The 24093-nt window shown below is 52.5% G+C and overlaps 1 protein-coding gene across 2 annotated transcripts in view; it reads left to right on the top strand.

The window, feature by feature from the left end:
- LOC147102271 (Na(+)/citrate cotransporter-like) overlaps positions 1-24093 on the top strand; it is a 65997-nt gene that overhangs the window by 5969 nt on the left and 35935 nt on the right. The window contains exons 3-7 of one of the 2 annotated variants that reach the window (XM_085964658.1): positions 1223-1359; positions 3724-3938; positions 4731-4944; positions 16065-16187; positions 21304-21519. In XM_085964658.1, coding sequence (XP_085820784.1) covers positions 1223-1359; positions 3724-3938; positions 4731-4944; positions 16065-16187; positions 21304-21519 — 905 coding nt within the window. The remainder of the gene's footprint in view (positions 1-1222; positions 1360-3723; positions 3939-4730; positions 4945-16064; positions 16188-21303; positions 21520-24093) is intronic. The other variant, XM_085964659.1, reaches the window with a different exon arrangement.

The following is a 24093-nucleotide window of genomic DNA, read 5'->3' as shown; positions in this document are numbered from 1 at the left end:
CAAAACGCTGGTGAGGCCACAGCTGGAGTACTGTGTGCAGTTCTGGTCGCCTCACTATAGGAAGGATGTGATTGCTTTGGAGAGGGTGCAGAGAAGATTCACCAGGATGTTACCTGGGATGGAGCGCCTCAGCTATGAAGAGAGGCTGGACAGGCTGGGGTTGTTTTCCTTGGAGCAAAGAAGGCTGAGGGGGGACCTGATTGAGGTGTACAAAATGATGAGGGGCATAGATAGGGTAGACAAAGAGGAACTTTTCCCCTTAGTAGGGGGGTCAATAACAAGGGGGCATAGATTCAGGGTAAGGGGCAGGAGATTTAGAGGGGATTTGAGGAGGAACTTTTTCACCCAGAGGGTGGTTGGAATGTGGAACTCAATGCCTGAAAGGGTGGTAGAGGCAGGAACCCTCACAACATTCAAGAAGCATTTGGATGAGCACTTGAAATGCCATTGCATACAAGGCTATGGACCAAATGCTGGAAAATGGGATTAGACTGGACAGGGATGGATGGGCGGCGCAGACACGATGGGCCGAAGGGCCTCTTTCTGTGCTGTAAAACTCTATGACTCTATGACTCTATGACCACAGTCGTTGTCGTACGTGTCTTCACACTGTCCCCTTTGGGGAACTGTATGAAGTGGTGGAAGGATTTCTGGCCGCGATTAACGCTCCTTCCGTGACCGTAACCATCTTCGTACCAGCCATTAGGGTGGTTAGTCCTATGGCGGGAGGGTTTTACGGGCTCCCACAACCCATACAAGGGGGGGGGGGCCACCCACACCCACGGACATAAGTATCCCGCTGGATGTCAACCCAGAATTTAGAGCCAGAACTCCGACTCCACTTGCCGGGACTGTCTGGAGCGGGGTTCGAAACCCTACACCTTCTGGCCCAGCGGCGGGGATGCTACCGCTATGCCAAAGGCCCACTCCCGTCACCACAGTGATCTGATACCATTCCCAAACTGTCCGAAAAAGTGGATTTTGGATTTGGTTTACAGCCAATCAGAAGGGTTTCTCTGGAGGGCTTGTCAACACCAGCCTACCAGGACTGTATGCTGGCCAGAGGCAGAGGCCACTGGTCACAGTGTGAATGGAGATCACTGCCCATTGCTCACCCCAGTCTAGCTCTTGGCAATACAGAGACGTGCTTGTCTCAGACGGGGTAACACCCACCCACACTGCCTCAATGTGATGTTCTACCGCTGTGTGCTTTCTGTTCCAGGTGTGTATGCAGTATCTGAAGGACACCAACATGCTCTTCCTCGGTGGGTTAATGGTGGCTGTAGCTATTGAACACTGGAACCTTCACAAACGCATCGCACTGAGGGCCCTCCTTTGTGTTGGGATCAAGCCGGCTCTGTAAGACTTTGTCCATCCTTTTATTCAGTTGTGTTACAGATGGAATATTACTGGCATCAAGCACAAAGTGACGGTCACTGCATATCATTAGAGGGCGGGATAAAAGGACAGTAAGCACTTCCCTACCCAATAAATTCAAGGTCAGTGTCACATCCCGTAGATGTAGAATAGCCAAGATGTGGGGGGTGCAAGTAATAGTGATTTTTGTCAATGAGAGAAGGAGAGGTAGACTTCAGGTTGAGGAAATCCTGAAGCGATGTTGGTTGATTTTAGGTGTGTCCAGTTTGCTTCAGGTTTGGAGTTAGAACCCAAAGCACAAGATGTCTTATCACCCACATGTGGACAATGCTGTTTTACACATCTGCACCAGAGATGAACTTCATTGGAGAGTTAATGTACCAGAGGGAGGGGCTTCAATGGGTTCGTGTACCAGAGGGAGGGGCTTCAATGGGTTAATCTACCAGAGGGAGGGGCTTCGATGGGTTAGTGTACCGGGGGGAGGGGCTTCAGTGGGTTAGTGTGTCAGAGGGAGGGGCTTCGGTGGGTTAGTGTACCAGGGGGAGGGGCTTTGACGGGTTCGTGTACCAGAGGGAGGGGCTTTGATGGGTTAATGTACCAGAGGGAGGGGCTTCAATGGGTTAATGTACCAGAGGGAGGGGCTTCGATAGGTTAGTGTACCAGAGGGAGGGGCTTCAATGGGTTAGTGTGCCAGAGGGAGGGGCTTCGATGGGTTAATGTACCAGAGGGAGGGGCTTCGATGGGTTAATGTACCAGAGGGAGGGGCTTCGATGGGTTAATGTACCAGAGGGAGGGGCTTCGATGGGTTAATGTACCAGAGGGAGGGGCTTCGATGGGTTAATGTACCAGAGGGAGGGGCTTCAATGGGTTAATGTACCAGAGGGAGGGGCTTCGATGGGTTAGTGTACCAGAGGGAGGGGCTTCGATTGGTTAGTGTACCAGAGGGAGGGGCTTCAATGGGTTAATGTACCAGAGGGAGGGGCTTTGATGGGTTAATGTACCAGAGGGAGGGGCTTCGATGGGTTAATGTACCAGAGGGAGGGACTTCAATGGGTTAATGTACCAGAGGGAGGGGCATTGATGGGTTAATGTACCAGAGGGAGGGGCTTCGATGGGTTAGTGTACCAGAGGGAGGGGCTTCAATGGGTTAATGTACCAGAGGGAGGGGCTTCAATGGGTTAATGTACCAGAGGGAGGGGCTTTGATGGGTTAATGTACCAGAGGGAGGGACTTCAATGGGTTAGTGTACCAGAGGGAGGGGCTTCAATGGGTTAGTGTGCCAGAGGGAGGGGCTTCAATGGGTTAGTGTACCAGAGGGAGGGGCTTCGATGGGTTAGTGTGCCAGAGGGAGGGGCTTCGATGGGTTAGTGTGCCAGAGGGAGGGGCTTCAATGGGTTAGTGTACCAGAGGGAGGGGCTTCAATGGGTTAATGTACCAGAGGGAGGGGCTTCAATGGGTTAATGTACCAGAGGGAGGGGCTTCGATGGGTTAGTGTACCAGAGGGAGGGGCTTCGATGGGTTAATGTACCAGAGGGGAGGGGCTTTGATGGGTTAATGTACCAGAGGGAGGGGCTTCAATGGGTTAATGTACCAGAGGGAGGGGCTTTGATGGGTTAATGTACCAGAGGGAGGGGCTTCGATGGGTTAATGTACCAGAGGGAGGGGCTTCGATGGGTTAGTGTACCAGAGGGAGGGGCTTCAATGGGTTAATGTACCAGAGGGAGGGGCTTCAATGGGTTAATGTACCAGAGGGAGGGGCTTTGATGGGTTAATGTACCAGAGGGAGGGGCTTCGATGGGTTAGTGTGCCAGAGGGAGGGGCTTCGATGGGTTAGTGTGCCAGAGGGAGGGGCTTCGATGGGTTAGTGTACCAGAGGGAGGGGCTTCAATGGGTTCGTGTACCAGAGGGAGGGGCTTCAATGGGTTAGTGTACCAGAGGGAGGGGCTTCGATGGGTTAATGTACCAGAGGGAGGGGCTTCGATGGGTTAGTGTGCCAGAGGGAGGGGCTTCAATGGGTTAGTGTGCCAGAGGGAGGGGCTTCAATGGGTTAGTGTGCCAGAGGGAGGGGCTTCGATGGGTTAGTGTGCCAGAGGGAGGGGCTTCGATGGGTTAGTGTACCAGAGGGAGGGGCTTCAATGGGTTAATGCACCAGAGGGAGGGGCTTCAATGGGTTAATGTACCAGAGGGAGGGGCTTTGATGGGTTAGTGTACCAGAGGGAGGGACTTCGATGGGTTAATGTACCAGAGGGAGGGGCTTCAATGGGTTAATGTACCAGAGGGAGGGGCTTTGATGGGCTGAAAGGTATTTTCACATCCCGGACTGGTCTTGTTCTGTGTCCTTTCCAGGTTAATGTTGGGGTTCATGAGCGTGACCGCTTTCCTCTCGATGTGGATCAGTAACACAGCCACCACTGCCATGATGGTGCCCATCGCCCAGGCCGTGTTAGAGCAGCTCAACAGCACTGAAGTGGAGGCAGAAAAGATGGACCTGGAAAACGGCCAGGTTACTGTCGACATGGAGCTGAAGGAGAAGAGCACCAGTAATGAAATGGACTCGGCAGGTCTCTAGTGCATTAACTCTTCCATCAGGCGTCTTTAATAAGATTTCACACCTTGCTTGCTCCCATCCCCGAGCCATGCCTGCTTAAGAGGGTGGGACTCTCTGCAGCCCCCGGGGGCTAGAGGCCCAGGGAGGGGGTGAAAGAACAACTGGCTGCTGCCCAGGCTGTCACTGAGTCATAGAGATCAGGTCGGTCCTGGCTCGAAGCCGTGACTTGGTTGATCTGAGCTGGGGTTCCACGATTGGTGGTGTGCCCCTGGGCCAGGCCTCCTCTTCACCTGCTGGAGTTCCTTCTCCTCATCGCCGTCTATCCACTCCCGCTGGAAAGTGCGCAGACGTGGAGGCTGTTTGAGGACGGGATCAGGCTCAGCTGACGTGTTCCCCATGGTCAAATAGCCTGCCAACATTCACACATGAAGCATGGCCACTCGGATTAAATAGCAAAGCCCCCCTGCCCCCCGTCAGTGTCTGTGGACCCACGAGGCAGCAACAATCAGCACCTTCAGGGCACAGGGCTGAGCGGATAAAACATTGTGTGTAATAAAGTAATAAATCAGCTGTTGTTCACCCCATGGCCTTTCCCATTTAACCGTCAACGTCCGGCTCTGCTCCGTGGAGTAGGAAGTGGACACACTGACCGCCGGCACTGCTTGCCAGCATTACGCAGAAAGTGCCTCGTGCCTCCCGCCAGTGCGATTACATCGCCCGCCCGATTCGCGCTTGACATGAGAATCTGCCCCTCTCTGCGGTGAGGTAATGGGTGTGGGGTTTTTCCTTTTTTTGCATCCTGCAGCTCCGGTTTCCCCGTCGCTTGACCACAGAAATGATCCGGGCCCGAACCTGAACGGAAATGTTCCCACGGCTTCGACAAGCCCCGAGGCCGACAGTGAGCAGCAGCGTATATGTAAAGCCTTGACTTTGTGCGTCTGCTATGCAGCCAGTATCGGCGGCACAGCGACTCTGACTGGGACCGGCCCCAACCTGGTGCTGAAGGGGCAATTCAACCAGTGAGTGCTTCCTTTTTCATTGTCTAAACAATTCCTCTCAATAGCTGTACTTATGTGGAAGGCATTGCTTAACGGGGAGCCAATGTAGGTCAGCGAGCACAGGGGCGATGGGCGAACGGGACTCGGTGCCAGTTAGCCAATTGTCCTTCTCTCTCTCCTTCTTTCTCTTTATTTCTTTCTTACTTTTTTCTTTTTCTCTTTTTTCTCTCCCTCTCTCCTTGTCTGTTTCTCTTTCTTTCTTCCTCTCCTCTCTCCCCAGGGGTATTAATGCTTTCCTTGTGTAACATTCAGGGGGGTGTTAATGTGTTTGGGGTTTAGAATCGAGTCGAGAAAATCTTTTTTTTAATTCCAGATTTCTCACTTGGTCTCCTCGAGACGCTGGCTCGCGCTGGGGCACAGTTCCACCGTCACTGGCTGCCCCCAGAACTTCAGCCAAGTGTTTCAGCCTAGGCACTAATTTATTTTTCTCTCGGTGATTTTCTTTTTTTATGTAACTGAGTGGCTTGCTAGAGTGCTACAGAGGGCACTAAGAATAAAGTGTGAGACTTGATGTAATAAAACTCACTACGTACTTGGTTTGAGTATAAAGCAAGGCTTTAATCAACTTGTTTCAGAACATGGTTGTATCTCGCTAGCTCCTTGTCTTACAAAATGTCCCTGGAAAGCTGGGGCCCACGCCCGAGTATTTATACTCCTTGGACAGCGCCACCAGCTGGCCGTCCAGCATTATTTCATAAGTAGTTTCTTGATGATGAGATTTATAACAAGACTTGTGACAAAGGTCAGGGTGTGTGGAATGAGGGACCAGGGAGCAGAATGGATAGAAAGATGACAACAGAACAAAAATCGGAGGGTGGGAGTTAAGGGAAGTGACGTAAGAAAACTACTAGGCACTTGGTCTAAGCGTTAAACAAAGCTTTAATCAACTGTTTTACAACATGGAGGTCTAGTTGTGTCCTTCACTAGTTCCTGTTAAGAATGTCCTGCGCAAGCTGGGCCCGTGCCCGAGTATTTATACTCTCCCTGGACAGCGCCACCCACAGGCCGCTCAGTATTATTTCATAAGTCTTTCTTTCATGAATGACTGATTCATGTCAGGAAGTTTCTTGGACTGGCAGGAATCGGGAAATGGGGTCCCGCAAGGATCTGTGCTGGAATTACTGAAGCTCACCAGATACAGAAATAATTTGCACTCAGAAATTCGAGGTAAGGTGTCGAAAATTGCAGATTATGCCAAATTGGGTTGGGGGGACGGGGGTGGGGGGTAAACATAGAAACATAGAAGATAGGAGCAGGAGTAGGCCATTCGGCCCTTCGAGCCTGCTCCACCATTCAATAAGATCATGGCTGATCATCCAAATTCAGCACCCTGTCCCTGCCTTCTCCCCATATCCTTTGATCCCTTTAGCCTTAAGAAATATATCCAACTCCTTCTTGAATATATTTAATGAACTGGCCTCCACCGCCCTCTGTGACAGAGAATTCCACAGGTTCACCACTCTCTGGGTGAAGAAATTCCTCCTCATTTCGGTCCTAAATGGCCTACCCCTTATCCTTAGACTGTGACCCCTGGTTCTGGACTCCCCCGCCATCAGAAACATCCTTCCAGCATCTAGTCTGTCCAGGCCTGACAGAATTTTATAGGTTTCGATGAGATCCCCTCTCAATCTTCTAAACTCCAGTGAGTATAAGCCCAATTGACACAATCTCTCCTCATACGTCATTCCTGCCATCCCAGGTATCAGTCTGGTGAATCTTCGCTGCACTCCTTCCATGGCAAGAATGTCCTTCCTCAGGTAAGGCGACCAAAACTGCACACAATACTCAAGGTGCGGTCTCACCAAGGCCCTGTACAACTGTAGCAAGACATCCTTGTTCCTGTACTCGAACCCTCTCGCTACGAAGACCAACATACCATTTGCCTTCTTAACCGCCTGCTACACCTGCATGCTTATCTTCAGCGACTGGTGCACAAGGACACCCAGGTCTCGTTGCACTTCCCCTTCTCCCAATCTATTGCTATTCAGATAATAATCTGCCTTCTTGTTTTTGACACCAAAGTGGATAACCTCACATTTATCCACATTATACTGCATTTGCCATTTTTCTGTGGGGGGGTGGGGTGTACAGCTAATAATATGAGGGACTGCGCCAAACTATAGGAAGACATAAACAGGCTCGCAGAGTGGGCGAATAAATGGCAAATGAAATTCAATATAATGAAGTGTAACATGGTTCATTTTGGTAGGAGGAATACGGGCATATTTCTTGGAAGGTAAGAAATTAAATGGGATAGAGGAGCAAAGAGATCTGGGAATACAGATACATAAATCCCTAAAAAGTAGCATCACAGTTGATAAGGCCATAAAGAGTGCAAACAAATCACTGGGGTTCATTTCTAGAGCAATTGAATACAAAAGTAGGGAGGTGATGTTAAATTTATACAGAACCTTGGTGAGACCACACTCGGGCTATTGTGCACAGTTCTGGTCTCCGTACGACAAAAAGGATAACAAAGTATATGGGAGCTTGGGCTTCATAAATAGAGGTATTGAGTACAAAAGTAGAGAAGTTATGTTGAACCTTTATAAAGCGCTGGTTAGGCCACAACTGGAGTATTGTGTCCAGTTCTGATCACCACACTTTAGGAAGGATGTGAAGGCCCTTGAGAGGGTGCAGAGGAGATTTACCAGAATGGTTTTGGGGATGGGGGATCTTAGTTACAAGGATAGGTTGGATTTGTTTTCATTAGAGCAAAGGAGGTTGAGGGGTGATTTGAAAGAGGTGCACAAGATTATGACGGGTTTGGATAGGCTAGACGGGGAAAGGCTGTTCCCACTAGTTGATGGTACAAGGACTAGGGACACAGATTTAAGGTTTTGGGCAAGAGATACAGGGGGGATGTGAGGAAAAACTTTTTTACGCAGCGAGTGGTGAGGACCTGGAACTCACTGCCGACGGAAGTGGTGGAAGCGGAGACACTAGGGCTAGAAATTCAGTTGGTTGCGCCAGCCGTTAGCGCCTTAGGAGGAGTAGATGTCGAGCACGAGGCGCTTAGCGCCCGGGCGCAGCGCGATCTGCGCCTCGCCCCAACTTCAGTAGACATTTAGCGCCGGCGCAAAGTCTTTGCGCGCACTCAGCTGCGCGCGCAGATCATGATGTCATTTCCTCGTGCAACGCCCTTTGTGCGCCCCCAACCGGAACTTCAGTCGCGCCGGCCCATTGTGCGCCTGGCGGCCCTCGCGACTGTTGAGTGGAGCGGTGCTCAGCCGATGCGGGCCGCGGGGAACGCAAATTAAAGGGCACTTCACCTGCACTATAAAAGGCTGCCATTTTGCAGCACTCATTCTTGTGAGACGGATCTTTGGAGAGAGACCAAGGTAGAGAGCTTACTGCTTTGGCCCAACACTAGGACAGGTACTTCTGGCTTCAGGCCACAGCTTTGCAATTGTCTTTGCCTTCATTCATATCTCATTGTTTGCCAGCATATTATGGGGGCTGCAATGGGTGTCAACGCTGGCTTTCACAATTACATCCAAAGGGCTCACAGACGCCGTGAGAGAGTGCGAGCCCTGGCTAGACGGAGAGGTGGCAACAGGCGTCGCCAAGGGAGGCCTTACCCACCCAGGGTCTACCGCCAGCAGTTCTCCTATCTCAAGATGTCTGACGACCAGTGTGTTAGGAGGCTGCGATTCCGAAGGGAGGTTGTCACAGAGATCTGCCAGCTGCTTCGGAGAGATCTGCAGCCACAGCTGAGGTGCAGGACGTCTCTGTCGGTGGCAGTGAAGGTGACGGTGGCTCTCAACTTCTATGCCACCGGCTCCTTCCAATCCGCTGCTGGGGACATTGCTAACATCTCCCAGTTCGCCGTGCATTGCTGCATCCGCCAGGTGACCAATGCCCTTTTCAGAAGGAGACGTCAGTTCATCTCCTTCCCCATGACCCTGGACAAGCAGCAACAGCGTGCCATGGGATTTGGAAGAATAGCGCGCTTTCCCATGGTGCAGGGCGCCATTGACTGCACGCATGTGGCTTTGCGGGCACCTGTGGAGAATGCCGAGGATTACCGCAACCGGAAGGGCTACCATTCCCTCAATGTACAGCTGGTGTGTAACCACAGGCAGCTCATCCTAGCTGTCAATGCCCGCTTTCCAGGCAGCAGCCACGATGCCTTCATCCTGCGACAGACTACTGTGGCTGACATGTTCCAGGCACAGCCTCAGCCATGAGGATGGCTTATCGGGGACAAAGGCTATCCTTTGTGTACCTGGCTCATGACCCCGCACCGCGCGCCCAGGACCCCTGCTGAAGAGGCATACAACGAGAGCCATCAAGCGACCAGGAACATCATCGAACAAACAATCGGCGCCCTGAAGCAACGGTTCCACTGCCTGGATCGTTCCGGCGGAGCCCTGCAGTATTCGCCGGAGCGAGTCTCCCATTTCGTGGTCGTTTGCTGCATGCTGCACAACCTGGCTATCCGCAGGACTCAGGCATTGCCACCACAGATTGGAGCACCACCTCAGGAGGAGGAGCAGGAGGAGCAGGAGGAGGAGGACCAGCACAGGAGGGAGGCACAAGGTCCAAGGGCCGCCCGTCGGCGGCTTATTGAACGTAGGTTCTAGGCCCCCTCTCAGGGAATGGCTTGTGCCAATGAAAGAACATGAATGCAGCCGCTCCGCAGGCCCTCAGCCGGTCAAGGCAACAAAAACTTCAAAGTTCAAACATGGACAATCTGATTAAAGAAAATTGTTTATTCCACAAACTCTGTGCCCTTCCCACATGACAAACAGAAACAGAAAAAACCCCCCAAAAACAGTCAGACACATAACTCGCTCCCACAACCTGGAGAGGATTAACAGAACAGTGAAACAAAAAAGACCGTCATCCTCGGCCTTCATAAAAACAAACACAACATCCTCGGCCTTCATAAAAACAAACACAACATCCTCGGCCTTCATAAAAACAAACACAACATCCTCGGCCTTCATAAAAACAACACATTTGGCCACACCTTCTACTTTTTGGCCCGCGAGGGCGATGCCTTGCGCATACTTGTGCGGCCCCTGCCCGCCCTGCTGCTCCTCCTCAATTGGAGCCCAGTGGCTGCAGCAAGGCTGGGGGAAGGCTCCTGAGGGGCACATGGCGAGACGGCAGATGCCCTTGGGGGTCGGCCTGCACGAGCTCTGGCCCTCGAGGGGCCGGCTGGTGACTGCTGCAGCTGTGGCTGGGCGGCATCAGTGTGTCCAGCAGCTGGTGGCAGCTGCACTGGTGGAGTGGCAGTGTCGGCTGCAGGAATGGGGGCAAGCTGGCTGATGGCAGGCGCTCGCTGGTCGCCTGATACAGTGGCAGTCGCCCGGGCCAGCACTGCAGCATGCGCAGCAAACTGCTGAAGGACGGCCCGCTGGGCTGCTGCAGGGCGGCGGGTGCCCTGGCGATGCCTGGCTGATGCAGCCAGTGTGGCACCAGTTAGTGCCCGTGCTGCCCTGGTCTGTGACCGCATAAGACCAGCCAGTGACTGGACGGCACGACTGAGCACTTGGGTATTCGCCGACTGTGCTGCCCCGAATTCCTCCACACTCCCAGCCAGTGACTGGACGGCATGAGTGAGCACTTGGGTACTCGCCGACTGTGCTGCCCCGAATTCCTGGAGACTCCTGGCCTGGGCCTGGACGGCACGAGTGAGTACTTGGGAACTCGCCGACTGTGCTGCCCTGAATTCCTCCACACTCCGAGCCAGTGACTGTATGGAGTCAGGCATCCGTGCCACTACCCCCATGAGCTCCGTGTGCCTGCGCTCCGAGTCGACGGCCATTTCCTCTAGGAGGCGCACCTCCTCTGCGCTGACCGTCGCAGGACTGGAGGCCGCACTCACCCTCTGGGGAGAAGGCCGCCGAGCTTCCCCACCCCTCCCGCGTTGCTGCAGGCCGCTGGGCCCAGGAACTTCACTCTCCTGCGACCCTTCCCCCAGGCTCCCCTCCAGGGAAGACGTGTCCCCTACATCGCCATGGGCTGCCGCGGCTGAGGGTGCCACTGATGGGCCGGCTACCTCTTCCTCCTCCTCCTCCTCCTCTTCCGAGGGGCTGTCACTGGCAGCTTCAAGGCCCGCCTCCTCACCTGGCGTCTCACCATCTGAAAGCAGGAAGGCACAAGAGTAGCTTTAGAGTGAGGACAGGGCATCAGCGAGGGAGGCATGAGTGGTGCCATTCACCGCATTGGTCGGACAGTGGCAAAGGATGTTGATCTGATGCGCAAGTGGAACGAGAGAGGTCCAAAAGGTGATGTCCTTACCATTGGTGCCCAGAACAGGGTCGGCATCTCCAGTGGCAACGGGGCCAATCACACGGACTCCCATAATGCGCTCCACGCGCTGGTCTAGGTCGGTAAGCTCTTGGTGCTGAGGTCGGCCTCCACTGGTCGGAATCTGGCTACGCCTGTTGTTAGCCAGCTTGGCCTGCAAGAGAAAGGACGGCCTCTAAGTACGGTGTGTAGCCCTGATCTTGTCTGCACTGCCTCCCATGGTCGAATAGCTTGGACGGTGTGTAGCCCTGATCTTGTCTGCACTGCCTCCCATGGTCGAATAGCTTGGTCAGTGTGTAAAGTGCAGAATGTGCAATTGATGTTCATGCCAGTCCCATAGCTGCTGGATGAGGGCTGGCCATTAGGGCTTTCAGGTCCCTTTGTCCATAATGTGAGGTGCACATGCAAGGATGAGGAGGACACTGGAAAGGGTACTCACCCTGACAATCCGAGTGAGGTCGTTGAACGTTTTCCTGCATTGTACAGGATTCCTGGCAACCACACTGTTGGATGTCACCCTGTTGGAGACCTCCCTCCAGGCTTTGCGGTAGACGCTGGGCACCGGCTTCTTGCCACTGTCAGGGAACAAAACATGGCGTCTTCGCTCCACTGCGCTAACCAGCAGCCTCAGGTCACCCTCGCTGAAGTGCAGCGCTCTCTCCCGGGCCTTCTGCATCGTTCTGGGCGGTGAAGAGTTGCAGCAGCAGTGCTCAGGCCTAGGTGGAGGGCTGCAGTGTCCAGGGCGTGGCAGCCAAAAAAATCGAACCTTCCCCCTTTAAGAGCTGGCCGGCGCCAGCGTGTCTGCCGTCAATGAAGAAATCACCGCACCTGCGCTGCGCCCGGCCTCGGCGGTATAGCTCAGCACTGCCGGCTTAGCGCCTAAAGATAGTCGTGCATCGCCAGTTTTAGCGCTGCAGCAACCTCTTAGGGCGATGCTACTGAATATCGGCGAAGTGGCCTCGACTTTGCGCCGGGCGCAAACTTCAGCGGCCGCCCGACTTTACCGCCCCAAAAGTGGCTATACTGAATTTCTAGGCCTCAATGTTTTCAAGGGGAGTCTGGATAGGCACTTGAGGGAAATAAACTTGCAGGGCTACGGGGATAGAGCGGGGGAATGGGACTGACTGGATTGCTCGACAGAGAGCCAGCACGGACTCAATGGGCCGAATGGCCTCCTTCTGTGCCGTTATGACACTATGACTTCTAAAATCCTCCCAATCCTCAGGCTTACTACTCTTTTTGGTAACATAATAAGCCTCTTCCTTTGATCTAATACTATTTTTAACTTGCCTTGAAGATCTCTTAATGTCTCTCAATGTCTCTTAATCTCTCCTGCTCTCTATCCTATCACAGACCTTCCCTTTTGTTCTTTCATCCCCTCCCCCTTTTCCCAGCCCCTAAACTTGCTTTCCATTTCCTGCTTTTTCCCAGTTCTGATGAAAGGTCTTCGACCTGAAGCGTTGACTCTGTTTCTCTCTCCACGGATGCTGCCTGGCCTGCTGAGGATTTCCAGCGTTTTCTGTTGTTATTACTATCTTTAACTTCTCTTGTTAGCCACGGTTGGACCACCTTTCCTGTGGGGTCTTTGAGCCTTAAAGGAATGTATATTTGTTGTAAATTATGTATTAATTCTTTATATGCTAGCCATTGCTTGTCTACTGTCATACCTTTTAATGTAGTTTCCCAATCTACCAGAGCTAACTTGCCCCTCATACCTACGTAGTTTGCTTTGTTTAGATTTAAGACCCTAGTTTTGGATTTAACTAACTCACTTTCAAACTGTACAAAATTCTATCATATTGTGGTCACTCTTCCCTAAGGGCCCCTTTACTACAAGGTTATTAATTAACACTTTCTCATTGCACAATAGTAGATCTAAAATAGCCTGTTCCCTAGTTGGTTCCTCAACATAGTGATCTGGAAAACTATCTTGCATACATTCCATGAATTCGTCCTCCACACTATTACTGCAAATTTGGTTTGCCCAGTCTATATGTAGATTAAAGTCCCCCATGATCACTGTATTACCCTTGTTACATGTGCCTCTAATTTCCTGATTTATACTCTGCCCTACATTACAACTACTGTTTGAGGGCCTATAAACAACTCCCACCAATGTTTTCTGCCCCTTGCTGTTTCTTAGCTCCGCCCAAACTGATCCTACTTTTGATTTTCGGAGCAAAGATCCTTTCTCTCTACTGTCTTTACCCCATCCTTTATTATCAGGGCTACCCTGCCTCCTTTTCCATTTTGCCTATCTCTTCTAAAAGTTAAGTATCCTGGAATATTTAGTTCCCAACCTTGGTCACTTCGCAACCACGTCTCTGTAATGGCTATTAGATCAAACCTATTCATTTCTATCTCTGCAATGAATTCATCTATTTTGTTGCGAATGCTTCACGCACTCAGATATAATACCTTTAGCTTTGACTTATTTCTATTTTCCCCTGATGTCACCTTAGTCACTGCTCCTCTATTACCTTGGTTCCTCTCTCTGTTCCTTCCTGACCCACTCTGCTTATTTTTACCCAAAACTCTGCTCTGCTCTACAGCCTTGACATTTCTCTTTTAAATTTACTCTTTCCTGAATCCTCCCCCCGCCCCCTTATTAGTTTAAAGCCCTGTCTACTGCCCGAGTTATTCGAGTCGCCAAGGCACTGGTTGAAGCCCGGTTTAAGTGGAGCCTGTCCCAACGGAACAGCTCCCTCTTTCCCCAAGTGATGGAAGGTGTCATCGACAGTGCTATCAAGTGGCACTTACTCACCAATAACCTGCTCACTGATGCCCAGTTGGGTTCTGCCAAGACCACTCGGCTCCCGACCTCATTACAGCCTTGGTCCAAACACGGACAAAGGAGCTGAATTCCAGAGGTGAGGTGAGAGTGACTGCCCTTGACATCAAGGCAGCATTTGACCGAGTGTGGCATCAAGGAGCCCTAGTAAAACTGAAGTCAATGGGAATCGGGGGGAAAACGCTCCACTGGCTGGAGTCATATCTAACACAAAGGAAGATGGTTGTGGTGGTTGAAGGTCAATCATCACAGCCCCAGGACATCGCAGGAGTTCCTCAGGGCAGTGTCCTAGGCTGCTTCATCAAAGACCTTCTCTTCAACATAAGGTCAGAAATGGGGATGTTCACTGATGACTGCACAGTGTTCAGCACCATTCATAACTCCTCAGATAATGAAGCAGTCCATGCCCGCATGCAACAAGACCTGGACAACGAACAGGCTGGGCTGATAAGTGGCAGGTAACATTCGTGCCACAGAAGTGCCAGGCAATGACTATCTCCAACAAGCGAGAGTCAAACCACCTCCCCTTGACATTCATCAGCATTACCATCGTCGAATCCCCCACTATCAACATCCTGGGGGGTCACCATTGACCAGAAACTTAACTGGACCAGCCACATAAATACAATTGGCTACAAGAGCAGGTCAGAGGCTGGGTATTCTGCGGTGAGTGTCTCACCTCCTGACTCCCCAAAGCCTTTCCACCATCTACAAGGCACAAGTAAGGAGTGTGATGGAATACTCTCCACTTGCCTGGATGAGTGCAGCTCCAACAACACTCAAGAAGCTCGACACCATCCAGGACAAAGCAGCCCGCTTGATTGGCACCCCATCTACCACCTTAAACATTCACTCCCTCCACCACTGGCGCACCGTGGCTGCAGTATGTACCATCTGTAAGATGCACTGCAGCAACTCGCCAAGGCTTCTTCGGCAGCACCTCCCAAACCCACGACCTCTTCCACCTAGAAGGACAAGGGCAGCAGACGCATGGGAACACCACCACCTCCAAGTTCCCCTCCAAGTCACACACCATCCTGACTTAGAAATAGATCACCGATCCTTCATCGTCTCTGAGTCAAAATCCTGGAACTCCCTCCCTAACAGCACTGTGGGAGCACCTTCACCACACGGACTGCAGCGGTTCAAGAAGGCGGCTCACCACCACCTTCTCAAGGGCAATAAGGGATGAGCAATAAATGCTGGCATTGCCAGCGACGCCCAGATCACATAAGCAAGTTTAAAAAAAAAAATCATTAAAAGCTAGTGGACTGGTACGAAAAATAATTATAAAGGCTAATGGGATGTTGGCCTTTATCTCCGGGGCTGGAATATAAAGTGAGGAAGTGAAGCTTCAGTTGTATAAAGCTCTGGTCAGACCCCACCTGCAGTAACTGGGTTCAGTTCTGGGCCCGACCCTCGGGAAGGATATATTGGCCTCGGAGGGGGAGCAGCGCAGATTTACCAGATCGATACCCGGGGCTAAAAGGGTTAAATTCCGAGGACAGGTTACACAGACTGGGCTTGTATTCCCTGGAGTTTAGAAGATTAAGGGGTGATCGAATCGAGGTGTTTAAGATGATTAAAGGACTTGATCGGGTCGATAGAGAGAAACTATTTCCTCTGGTGGGGGGAGTCCAGAACAAGGGGGCAGAACCTTAAAATTAGAGCCAGGCCGTTCAGGGGTGATGTCAGGAAGCACTTCTTCACACAAAGGGTGGTGGAAATCTGGAACTCTCTCCCCCAAAAGGCTGTTGAGGCTGGGGGTCAATTGAAAATTTCAAAACTGAGATCGATAGACTTTTGTTGGGTAAGGGGATCGAGGGTTACAGAACCAAGGCGGGTAAATGGAGTTAAGATTCAGGTCAGCCGTGATCTAATTCAATGGCGGAACAGACTGAATGGCCTCCTGCTGTTCCTATATTCCTATCACTGTCTCTTTCACTCAGTGTCAGTCACTGAGGGGATGTGTTATAAAAGAATGTGACTGTTAAAGAATTTCTTTTGACGTGGTGTTTGTGGTTTGAAGGTTATTTCCCAGGAATGGAGATGTGATAAACTTCGCCTCATGGTTTGTCTTCTCATTCCCCAACATGCTGCTCATGCTGTTTCTCAGCTGGATTTGGCTGCAGGCTTTATTCCTGGGATTGAAGTAAGTGGTTGTTTTTACGGAGTGATTATCTGCACAAACACTTTTGCAGCCTTCTGCACATGCGCGCGGTATTCCAGAGCCGCGTATGTTGCAGCCTGGAGCGCGGGCCACGCTTTCCTCGGCTCCGTGTGGAGAACATAAGAACATAAGAAGTAGGAGCAGGAGTCGGCCATTCGGCCCCTCAAGCCTGCTCCGCCATTCAATGAGATCATGGCTGATCTTCTACCTCAACTCCATTCACCGGCCCTGCCGCCATATCCCTTGATGCCTTTACTGGTCAGAAATCTATCGACTTCTGTTTTGAATATACCCAATGACTGAGCCTCCACAGCCCTCTGGGGTAGAGAATTCCAAAGATTCACCATCCTCTGTGTGAAGAAATTTCTTCTCATCTCAGTCCTGAATGGCCGACCCCTTATTCTGAGACTGTGACCCCTGGTTCTAGACTCCCCAGCCAAGGGAAACATTCTCCCAACATCCATCCTATCAAACCCTGTAATAATTTTGTATGCTTCAATGAGATCCCCTCTCATTCTTCTGAATTCAAGAGAAGGGCCGAATGGCCTACTCCTGCTCCTATTTCTTATGTTCTTATGTTCAATGCATCCACTATCCCAATGGCCACCTCTTTCAAAACCCTAGGATTTAGGTCATCCAGTCCTTGGGATTTATCGACTTTTATTCCCATTAATTTTGCTAGTACTGTTTTTTTACTAATAATTTCTTTAAGTTCCTCATTCTCACCACACCCTTGGTTTTCTCGTATTTCTGGGAGGTTTTTTGTGTCTTCCTCCATGAAGACAGAAACAATGTACTTATTTAATTTCTCTGCCATTTCCTCATTCCCCATTATAAATTCTCCCGTCTCTGACTGTAAAAGACCTACATTTACCTTCGCCAGTCTTTTCCTTTTCACATACCTATAGAAGCTTTTACAATCCGTTTTTATATTTTTCGCTGGTTTGTGCTCAGATTCCATTTTCCCTTTCTTTATCAATTTCTTGGTCCCCCTTTGCTGATTTCTAAAAAGATCCCAATCCTCAGGCTGACCGCTTTTTCTGGCAACTTTATAAGCTTCCTCCGTTGACTTAATACTAGCTTTAATTTCTTTTGTTAGCCATGGTTAGATCGCTTTTCCTTTTGGGTTTTTATGCCCTAGAGGAATATATGTTTGTTGCAAATTATGCATTATTTCCTTGAATGTTAGCCATTGTATGTCCACCTTCATACCTTTTAGTGTAGTCTCCCAATCTACCATGGCCAACTTGTCCCTCATACCCTTGTAGTTTCCTTTTTTAGATTGAAGACCTTAGTTTCAGATTGGACTACATCACTCTCAAACTTAATGTAAAATTCAATCATATTATGGACACGTGTCCCTAAAGGCCCCTTTACCACAAGATTATTGATTAGCCCTTTCTCATTACACAGTACCAGATCCAGAATAGCCTGTTCCCTGGTTGGTTCCTCCACATACTGATCCAGCAAACCATCTCACATGCATTCCAAGAATTCGTCCTCCACACCATTAGTGGTCATTTGATTTGCCCAGTCAATATGTAGATTTAAGTCCCCCATGATTACTGTATTGCCCTTGTTACATGCACTTCTAATCTCTTGATTGATACTGTGCCCTACAGAGGGGATCGGGGGGAGAGAGAGAGGGGATCGGGGGGAGAGAGAGAGAGGGGAACGGGGGGAGAGAGAGGGGGATCGGGGGGAGAGAGAGGGGATCGGGGGGAGAGAGAGGGGATCGGGGGAGAGAGGGGGGATCGGGGGGAGAGAGAGGGGATCGGGGGAGAGAGAGAGGGGATCGGGGGGGGAGAGAGAGGGGATCGGGGGGGGAGAGAGAGGGGATCGGGGGGAGAGAGAGAGGGGATCGGGGGGAGAGAGAGAGGGGATCGGGGGGAGAGAGAGGGGATCGGGGGGAGAGAGAGAGGGGATCGGGGGGAGAGAGAGGGGATCGGGGGGAGAGAGAGAGGGGATCGGGGGGAGAAAGAGAGGGGATCGGGGGGAGAGAGAGAGGGGATCGGGGGGAGTGAGAGGGGATCGGGGGGGAGAGAGGGGATCGGGGGGAGAGAGAGGGGAACGGGGAGAGAGAGAGAGGGGATCGGGGGGAGAGAGAGAGGGGATCGGGGGGAGAGAGGGGATCGGGGGGAGTGAGGGGATCGGGGGGAGTGAGGGGATCGGGGGGAGTGAGGGGATCGGGGGGAGTGAGGGGATCGGGGGGAGAGAGGGGATCGGGGGGGAGAGAGGGGATCGGGGGGAGTGAGGGGATCGGGGGGAGAGAGGGGATCGGGGGGGAGAGAGAGGGGATCGGGGGGGAGAGGGGATCGGGGGGAGAGAGGGGATCGGGGGGAGAGAGAGGGGATTGGGGGGAGAGGGGATCGGGGGGAGAGAGAGGGGATCGGGGGGAGAGAGGGGATCGGGAGGGAGAGAGAGGGGATCGGGGGGAGAGAGGGGATCGGGAGGGAGAGAGGGGATCGGGGGGAGTGAGGGGATCGGGGGGAGAGAGGGGATCGGGGGGAGTGAGGGGATCGGGAAGGAGAGAGAGGGGATCGGGAGGGAGAGAGAGGATCGGGGGGAGTGAGGGGATCGGGGGGAGAGAGGGGATCGGGGGGAGTGAGGGGATCGGGGGGAGAGAGGGGATCGGGGGGAGTGAGGGGATCGGGAGGGAGAGAGAGGATCGGGGGGAGAGAGGGGATCGGGGGGAGAGAGAGAGGGGATCGGGGGGAGAGAGGGGATCGGGAGGGGAGAGAGAGGGGATCGGGGGGAGAGAGGGGATCGGGGGGGAGAGAGAGGGGATCGGGGGGAGAGAGGGGATCGGGGGGAGAGAGAGAGGGGGGATCGGGAGGGAGAGAGAGGGGATCGGGGGGAGTGAGGGGATCGGGGGGAGAGAGGGGATCGGGGGGGAGAGAGAGGGGGGATCGGGAGGGAGAGAGAGGGGATCGGGGGGAGTGAAGGGATCGGGGGGAGAGAGGGGATCGGGGGGAGAGAGAGAGGGGGGATCGGGAGGGAGAGAGAGGGGATCGGGGGGGAGTGAGGGGATCGGGGGGAGAGAGGGGATGGGGGGAGAGAGGGGATCGGGGGAGAGAGAGAGGGGATCGGGGGGGAGTGAGAGGGGATCGGGGGGAGAGAGGGGATGGGGGGGAGTGAGAGGGGATCGGGGGGGAGAGAGGGGATCGGGGGAGAGAGAGAGGAGATCGGGGGGGAGAGAGGGGATCGGGGGGAGAGAGAGAGGGGATCTGAGAGAGGGGGTGAAAGTAGCCCATATCCGCGACACCAACCGTTATTGCCTCCTGAGTCGGGAATAACGGGGAGGTCGTGTTCTTTGATAAATGATCCACATTTGTTCCCACCATTTTCAGAGCAACAGGTTCATCCAACCCAGCCTGATGAAGGTGTCCCCTCTCTGCTCCGAAGATCCTGGGAAGAATTTCTGGGGGGTTTTCCCAATCTCCCGCTGTACCATCGACAGAAACAATGTTAACAACCAGTTTGCATCGTTTCTCTGGGGTCTCCGTAAGTCTTCTGGTGGGGGCTCCTGAGAACTGCCGCTGAAATCAGTGGTGCCCACATACAATTGGTTCAGGATGGGCACAGACACACAGCACCACTCCAGGAGTATCATCTGTATCTAACCCGTGCTGTACCTGTCCTGGGAGTGTTTGATGGGACAGTGTAGAGGGAGCTTTACTCTGTATCTAACCCGTGCTGTACCTGCCCTGGGAGTGTTTGATGGGACAGTGTAGAGGGAGCTTTACTCTGTATCTAACCCGTGCTCTACCTGCCCTGGGAGTGTTAGATGGGACAGTGCAGAGGGAGCTTTACTCTGTATCTAACCCGTGCTGTACCTGCCCCGGGAGTGTTTGATGGGACAGTGTAGAGGGAGCTTTACTCTGTATCTAACCCCGTGCTGTACCTGCCCAGGGAGTGTTTGATTGGGACAGTGTAGAGGGAGCTTTACTCTGTATCTAACCCTGTGCTGTACCTGCCCTGGGAGTGTTTGATGGGACAGTGTAGAGGGAGCTTTACTCTGTATCGAATCCGTGCTGTACCTGTCCTGGGAGTGTTTGATGGGACAGTGTAGAGGGAGCTTTACTCTGTATCTAACCCGTGCTGTACCTGCCCTGGGAGTGTTAGATGCGACAGTGTAGAGGGAGCTTTATTCTGTATCTAACCCGTGCTGTACCTGCCCTGGGAGTGTTTGATGGGACAGTGTAGAGGGAGCTTTACTCTGTATCTAACCCGTGCTCTACCTGCCCTGGGAGTGTTTGATGGGACAGTGTAGAGGGAGCTTTACTCTGTATCTAACCCGTGCTCTACCTGCCCTGGGAGTGTTTGATGGGACAGTGTAGAGGGAGCTTTACTCTGTATCTAACTTTATGGGTGCCACGTTTCCTGGGCTTGTTTAACTCTTGAGATTCTGCATCCCTCCAGAACATAAGAGCTAGGAGCAGGAGTTGGCCATTCGGCCCCTCGAGCCTGCTCCTCCATTCAATAAGATCATGGCTGATCTTCTACCTCATCTCCACTTTCCTGCACTATCCTCATATCCCTTGATTCCCTTAATATCCAAAAATCTATCGATCTCTGTCTTGAATATACTCAACGACTGAGCCTCCACAGCCCTCTGGGGTAGAGAATTCCAAAGATTCACCACCCTCTGAGTGAAGAAATTCCTCCTCCTCTCAGTCCTAAATGGCCGACCCCTTATCCTTAGACTGTGACCCCTGGTTCTAGACTCCCCAGCCAGGGGAAACATCCTCCCTGCGTCTACCCTGTCAAGCCCTATGAGAATTTTGTATGTTTCAATGAGATCACCTCTCATTCTTCTAAACTCCAGAGAGTATAGGCCTAGTCTACTCAGATCAGCCATGATCTCACTGAATGGTGGAGCAGGCTTGAGGGGCCAAATGGCCGACTCCTGCTCCTAGTTCTTCTGTTCTTATGTTAGGACATGGACAGCTGTGTCCATTGCTGCCCAGGGCCGAGCAGGTTGAAGAGCTCTCAATCTCTCCTCGTAGACCTTCAGGAATCAGTAATACCACGTGAACAGAGCCAGTAAAATACTTGTAAAGTGGGCTTGTTAAAGTGGGCTTGTTTTTGTCAACAGTTTTAGGAAGATGTGGGGATGGCGAATGGTGGCTTCGCAGAAGGAGAAGAGGGCTTTTGGTGTGATCCAGGAGGAGTACAGGAAGCTGGGGCCCCTGACCTTCGCCGAGAAAGGTGTCCTCGTCCTCTTCGTCCTGTTGGTGCTCCTGTGGTTCACGCGGGATCCCGGGTTTGTACCTGGCTGGGGGATGGTCCTCTTCGACAAAAACGGCAAGGAGTAAGTTCTGTCGCATCAGCGTCTATCGATCTGCGTGAGGCCAGGGTAGGAGAACCAGCGGTTGGATTACAAAGTGAAGAGACTGCGGCTACTCCTTCACTGTACTGTTAGGGAAAGAAAGAACTTGCATTTCTGTAGCGCCTTTCCCGACCTTGGGACGACCCACAGCGCTTTGCAGCCAATGAAGTACTTTTTGAAGGGTGGTCACTGTTGTAATGTGGGAAACACGGCAGCCAATTTGCGCACAGCAAGCTCCCACAAACAGCAATGTGATAATGACCAGATAATCTGGTTCAATGTTGGTTACTGAGGGATAAATATTGGCCTCAGGACACCGGGGAGAACTCCCCTGCTCTTCTTCGAATATTGGCCATGAGATCTTACGTCCACTTGAGAGGGCAGACTGGACCTCAGTTTAACGTCTCATTCGAAAGACGGTGGCCTAGAAATTCAGTTGGGCGCGCCAGCCGTTAGCGCCTTAGGAGGAGTAGATCTCGAGCGCTAGGCGCTTAGCGCCCGGGCGCAGCGCGATCTGCGCCTCGCCCTAACTTCAGTACACATTTAGCACCGGCGCAAAGTCTTAGCGCGCGCCCTGCTGCGCGCGCAGATCATGACGTCATTTACTAGTGCAACGCCCTTTGTGCGCCCCGAACCGGAACTTCACTCGCGCCGGCCCATTGTGCGCCGGGCGGCCCTAACGACTGTGAAGTGGAACGGTACACAGCCGATGCGGGCCGCGGGGAGCGCAAATTAAAGGGCCCTCCTGTACTAGAAATGGTACAGGAGGAGGAGGAGGAAGAGGAAGAGGAGGAGGAGGAGCGGGACCGACAGGTGTGCCGGGAACACATAAGAAACTGATGGAGAGAAACCTTCCCCAAAACCACAAATACACCAGTGTCGGCCTTTCAAAAAACCAAATCCACCCTCCCCCTTTAAGAGCTCACCGGAGCCAGAGTGTCTGCCGTCAATCAGCAGCTCGCCGCACCTGCCCTGCGCCCAACCTCCGGTTTAGCGCCCCGGCCCGCCGGCTTAGCGCCTAAAGAGAGGCGTGCAGCGCCAGTTTTAGCGCTCGAGCAAACTCTTAGGGCGAAGCTAATGAATATCGGAGAAGTGGCCTGGATTTGGCGGCGGGTGCAAACTTTAGCGGCCGCCCGACTTTACCGCCCCAAAAGTGGCTACAATGAATTTCTAGGCCGGTATCTCTGACAGTGCAGCACTCCCTCAGCACTGCACTGTGAGTGTCAGCCTGGATTATTGGCTCAAGTCCCTGGAGTGGGGCTTCAACCCACGACCTTCTGACTCGGAGACGAAAGTGCCGAGGGTTAAATTCGGGTCCAATGAACATTCGCTTGGTTGAAGTGCCCTTGAGGAAATTGGACTTGGTCGGACGTTGGGAGATTGTGTTGGGGTGGGAACAACAACAGCCACTTGCATTTAGATACAGCGTCTTTAGCGTAGTAAAACGCCCCGAGGTGTTTCACAGGGGCGTTGTCAAACAAAATTTGACACCGAGTCACAAGAAGATATTAGGACAGGAGAACAAAAGCTGGGTCAAAAAGGTCAGTTTTAAGGATCATCTTAAAGGAGGAGAGTGAGGCGGAGAGGTTTAGGGAGGGAATTCCAGAGCTTAGGGCCCAGGCAGCTGAAGGCACGGCCGCCAATGGTGGGACGATGGGAATCATGAGAGAAAGATGGAGAACAGCCCAGTTTCGTCCTGGTAAAAGAGCCTCCCCCCCACCCCCACCCTCCCCCAAACCCCCCCTCCCAACCCCCCCCCCCCCCCCCCATCCATGGCTGTGACTCCAGCCAGAGATCAGCATAAACCCCAGTATGGCGGGGGTCGGTGCCAGAGTTGATGTTACTCTTGCAGGGTGGGGTTGGTGTCCCCCTTCCCCATACAGCCCCCTCCCCCTCCCCCGTCCCACCAGTAACTAGATCAACGCCTCTCGTTGAAATAAAATCAGATAATGTTGGAAATCTGGAGAGCGAGAAAGAAACAGGTTCACCTTTCGGGTGAGACCCTTACCCCACCCAATCAACACACCGCCTTTATTAGAGCGAGGGGGGGGGGAGGGGGGGGTGAATTGTCAGTTTACCACCGGCTGTAACACTGGCACTGCAGATCGACTGTCAGCGATTGAAACGGTCGGAATCATTGCCATTGATCGGCCGGTTTCTATAACAGGCGGCCAATCCTCAGCGCCAGTTTTAAGCCCGGGTGGCAGGTTGAAAATCTACCCCTGATAGAGAGAGAATCGCAGTGTGCCAGCGGTGAAAGGGTGCTGCCTGTAACCCACTGCACCATCCAGGCACTGGGGGATAGTGATTGTCCCAGGCCCACACTGTCCGACACTTTGTACCGAGTGTGGGGAGAAAATGAAAAGGGCAGAAACAAAGGACAAGGGCGGCTATTCAGGAAGGATGGAATGCAAGGAAAAATAATGAGAGTGCCTGAAATCAAATCGACCAAACATTACACGATCCAAGTGTGACAGGGCGAAAGGGTTGTGAGAAAAAACGGAGTGATGATTGAAAGCACAGCACGCAAGAATGACTGAACTGAAATACAAGCTG

This window comes from Somniosus microcephalus, chromosome 22 (genome assembly GCF_052327205.1).
Source record: "Somniosus microcephalus isolate GS21.2 chromosome 22, FLI_Smic_1.0, whole genome shotgun sequence".
Classification (NCBI taxonomy): domain Eukaryota; kingdom Metazoa; phylum Chordata; class Chondrichthyes; order Squaliformes; family Somniosidae; genus Somniosus; species Somniosus microcephalus.
This window is presented reverse-complemented; position numbering and strand designations above follow the sequence as displayed.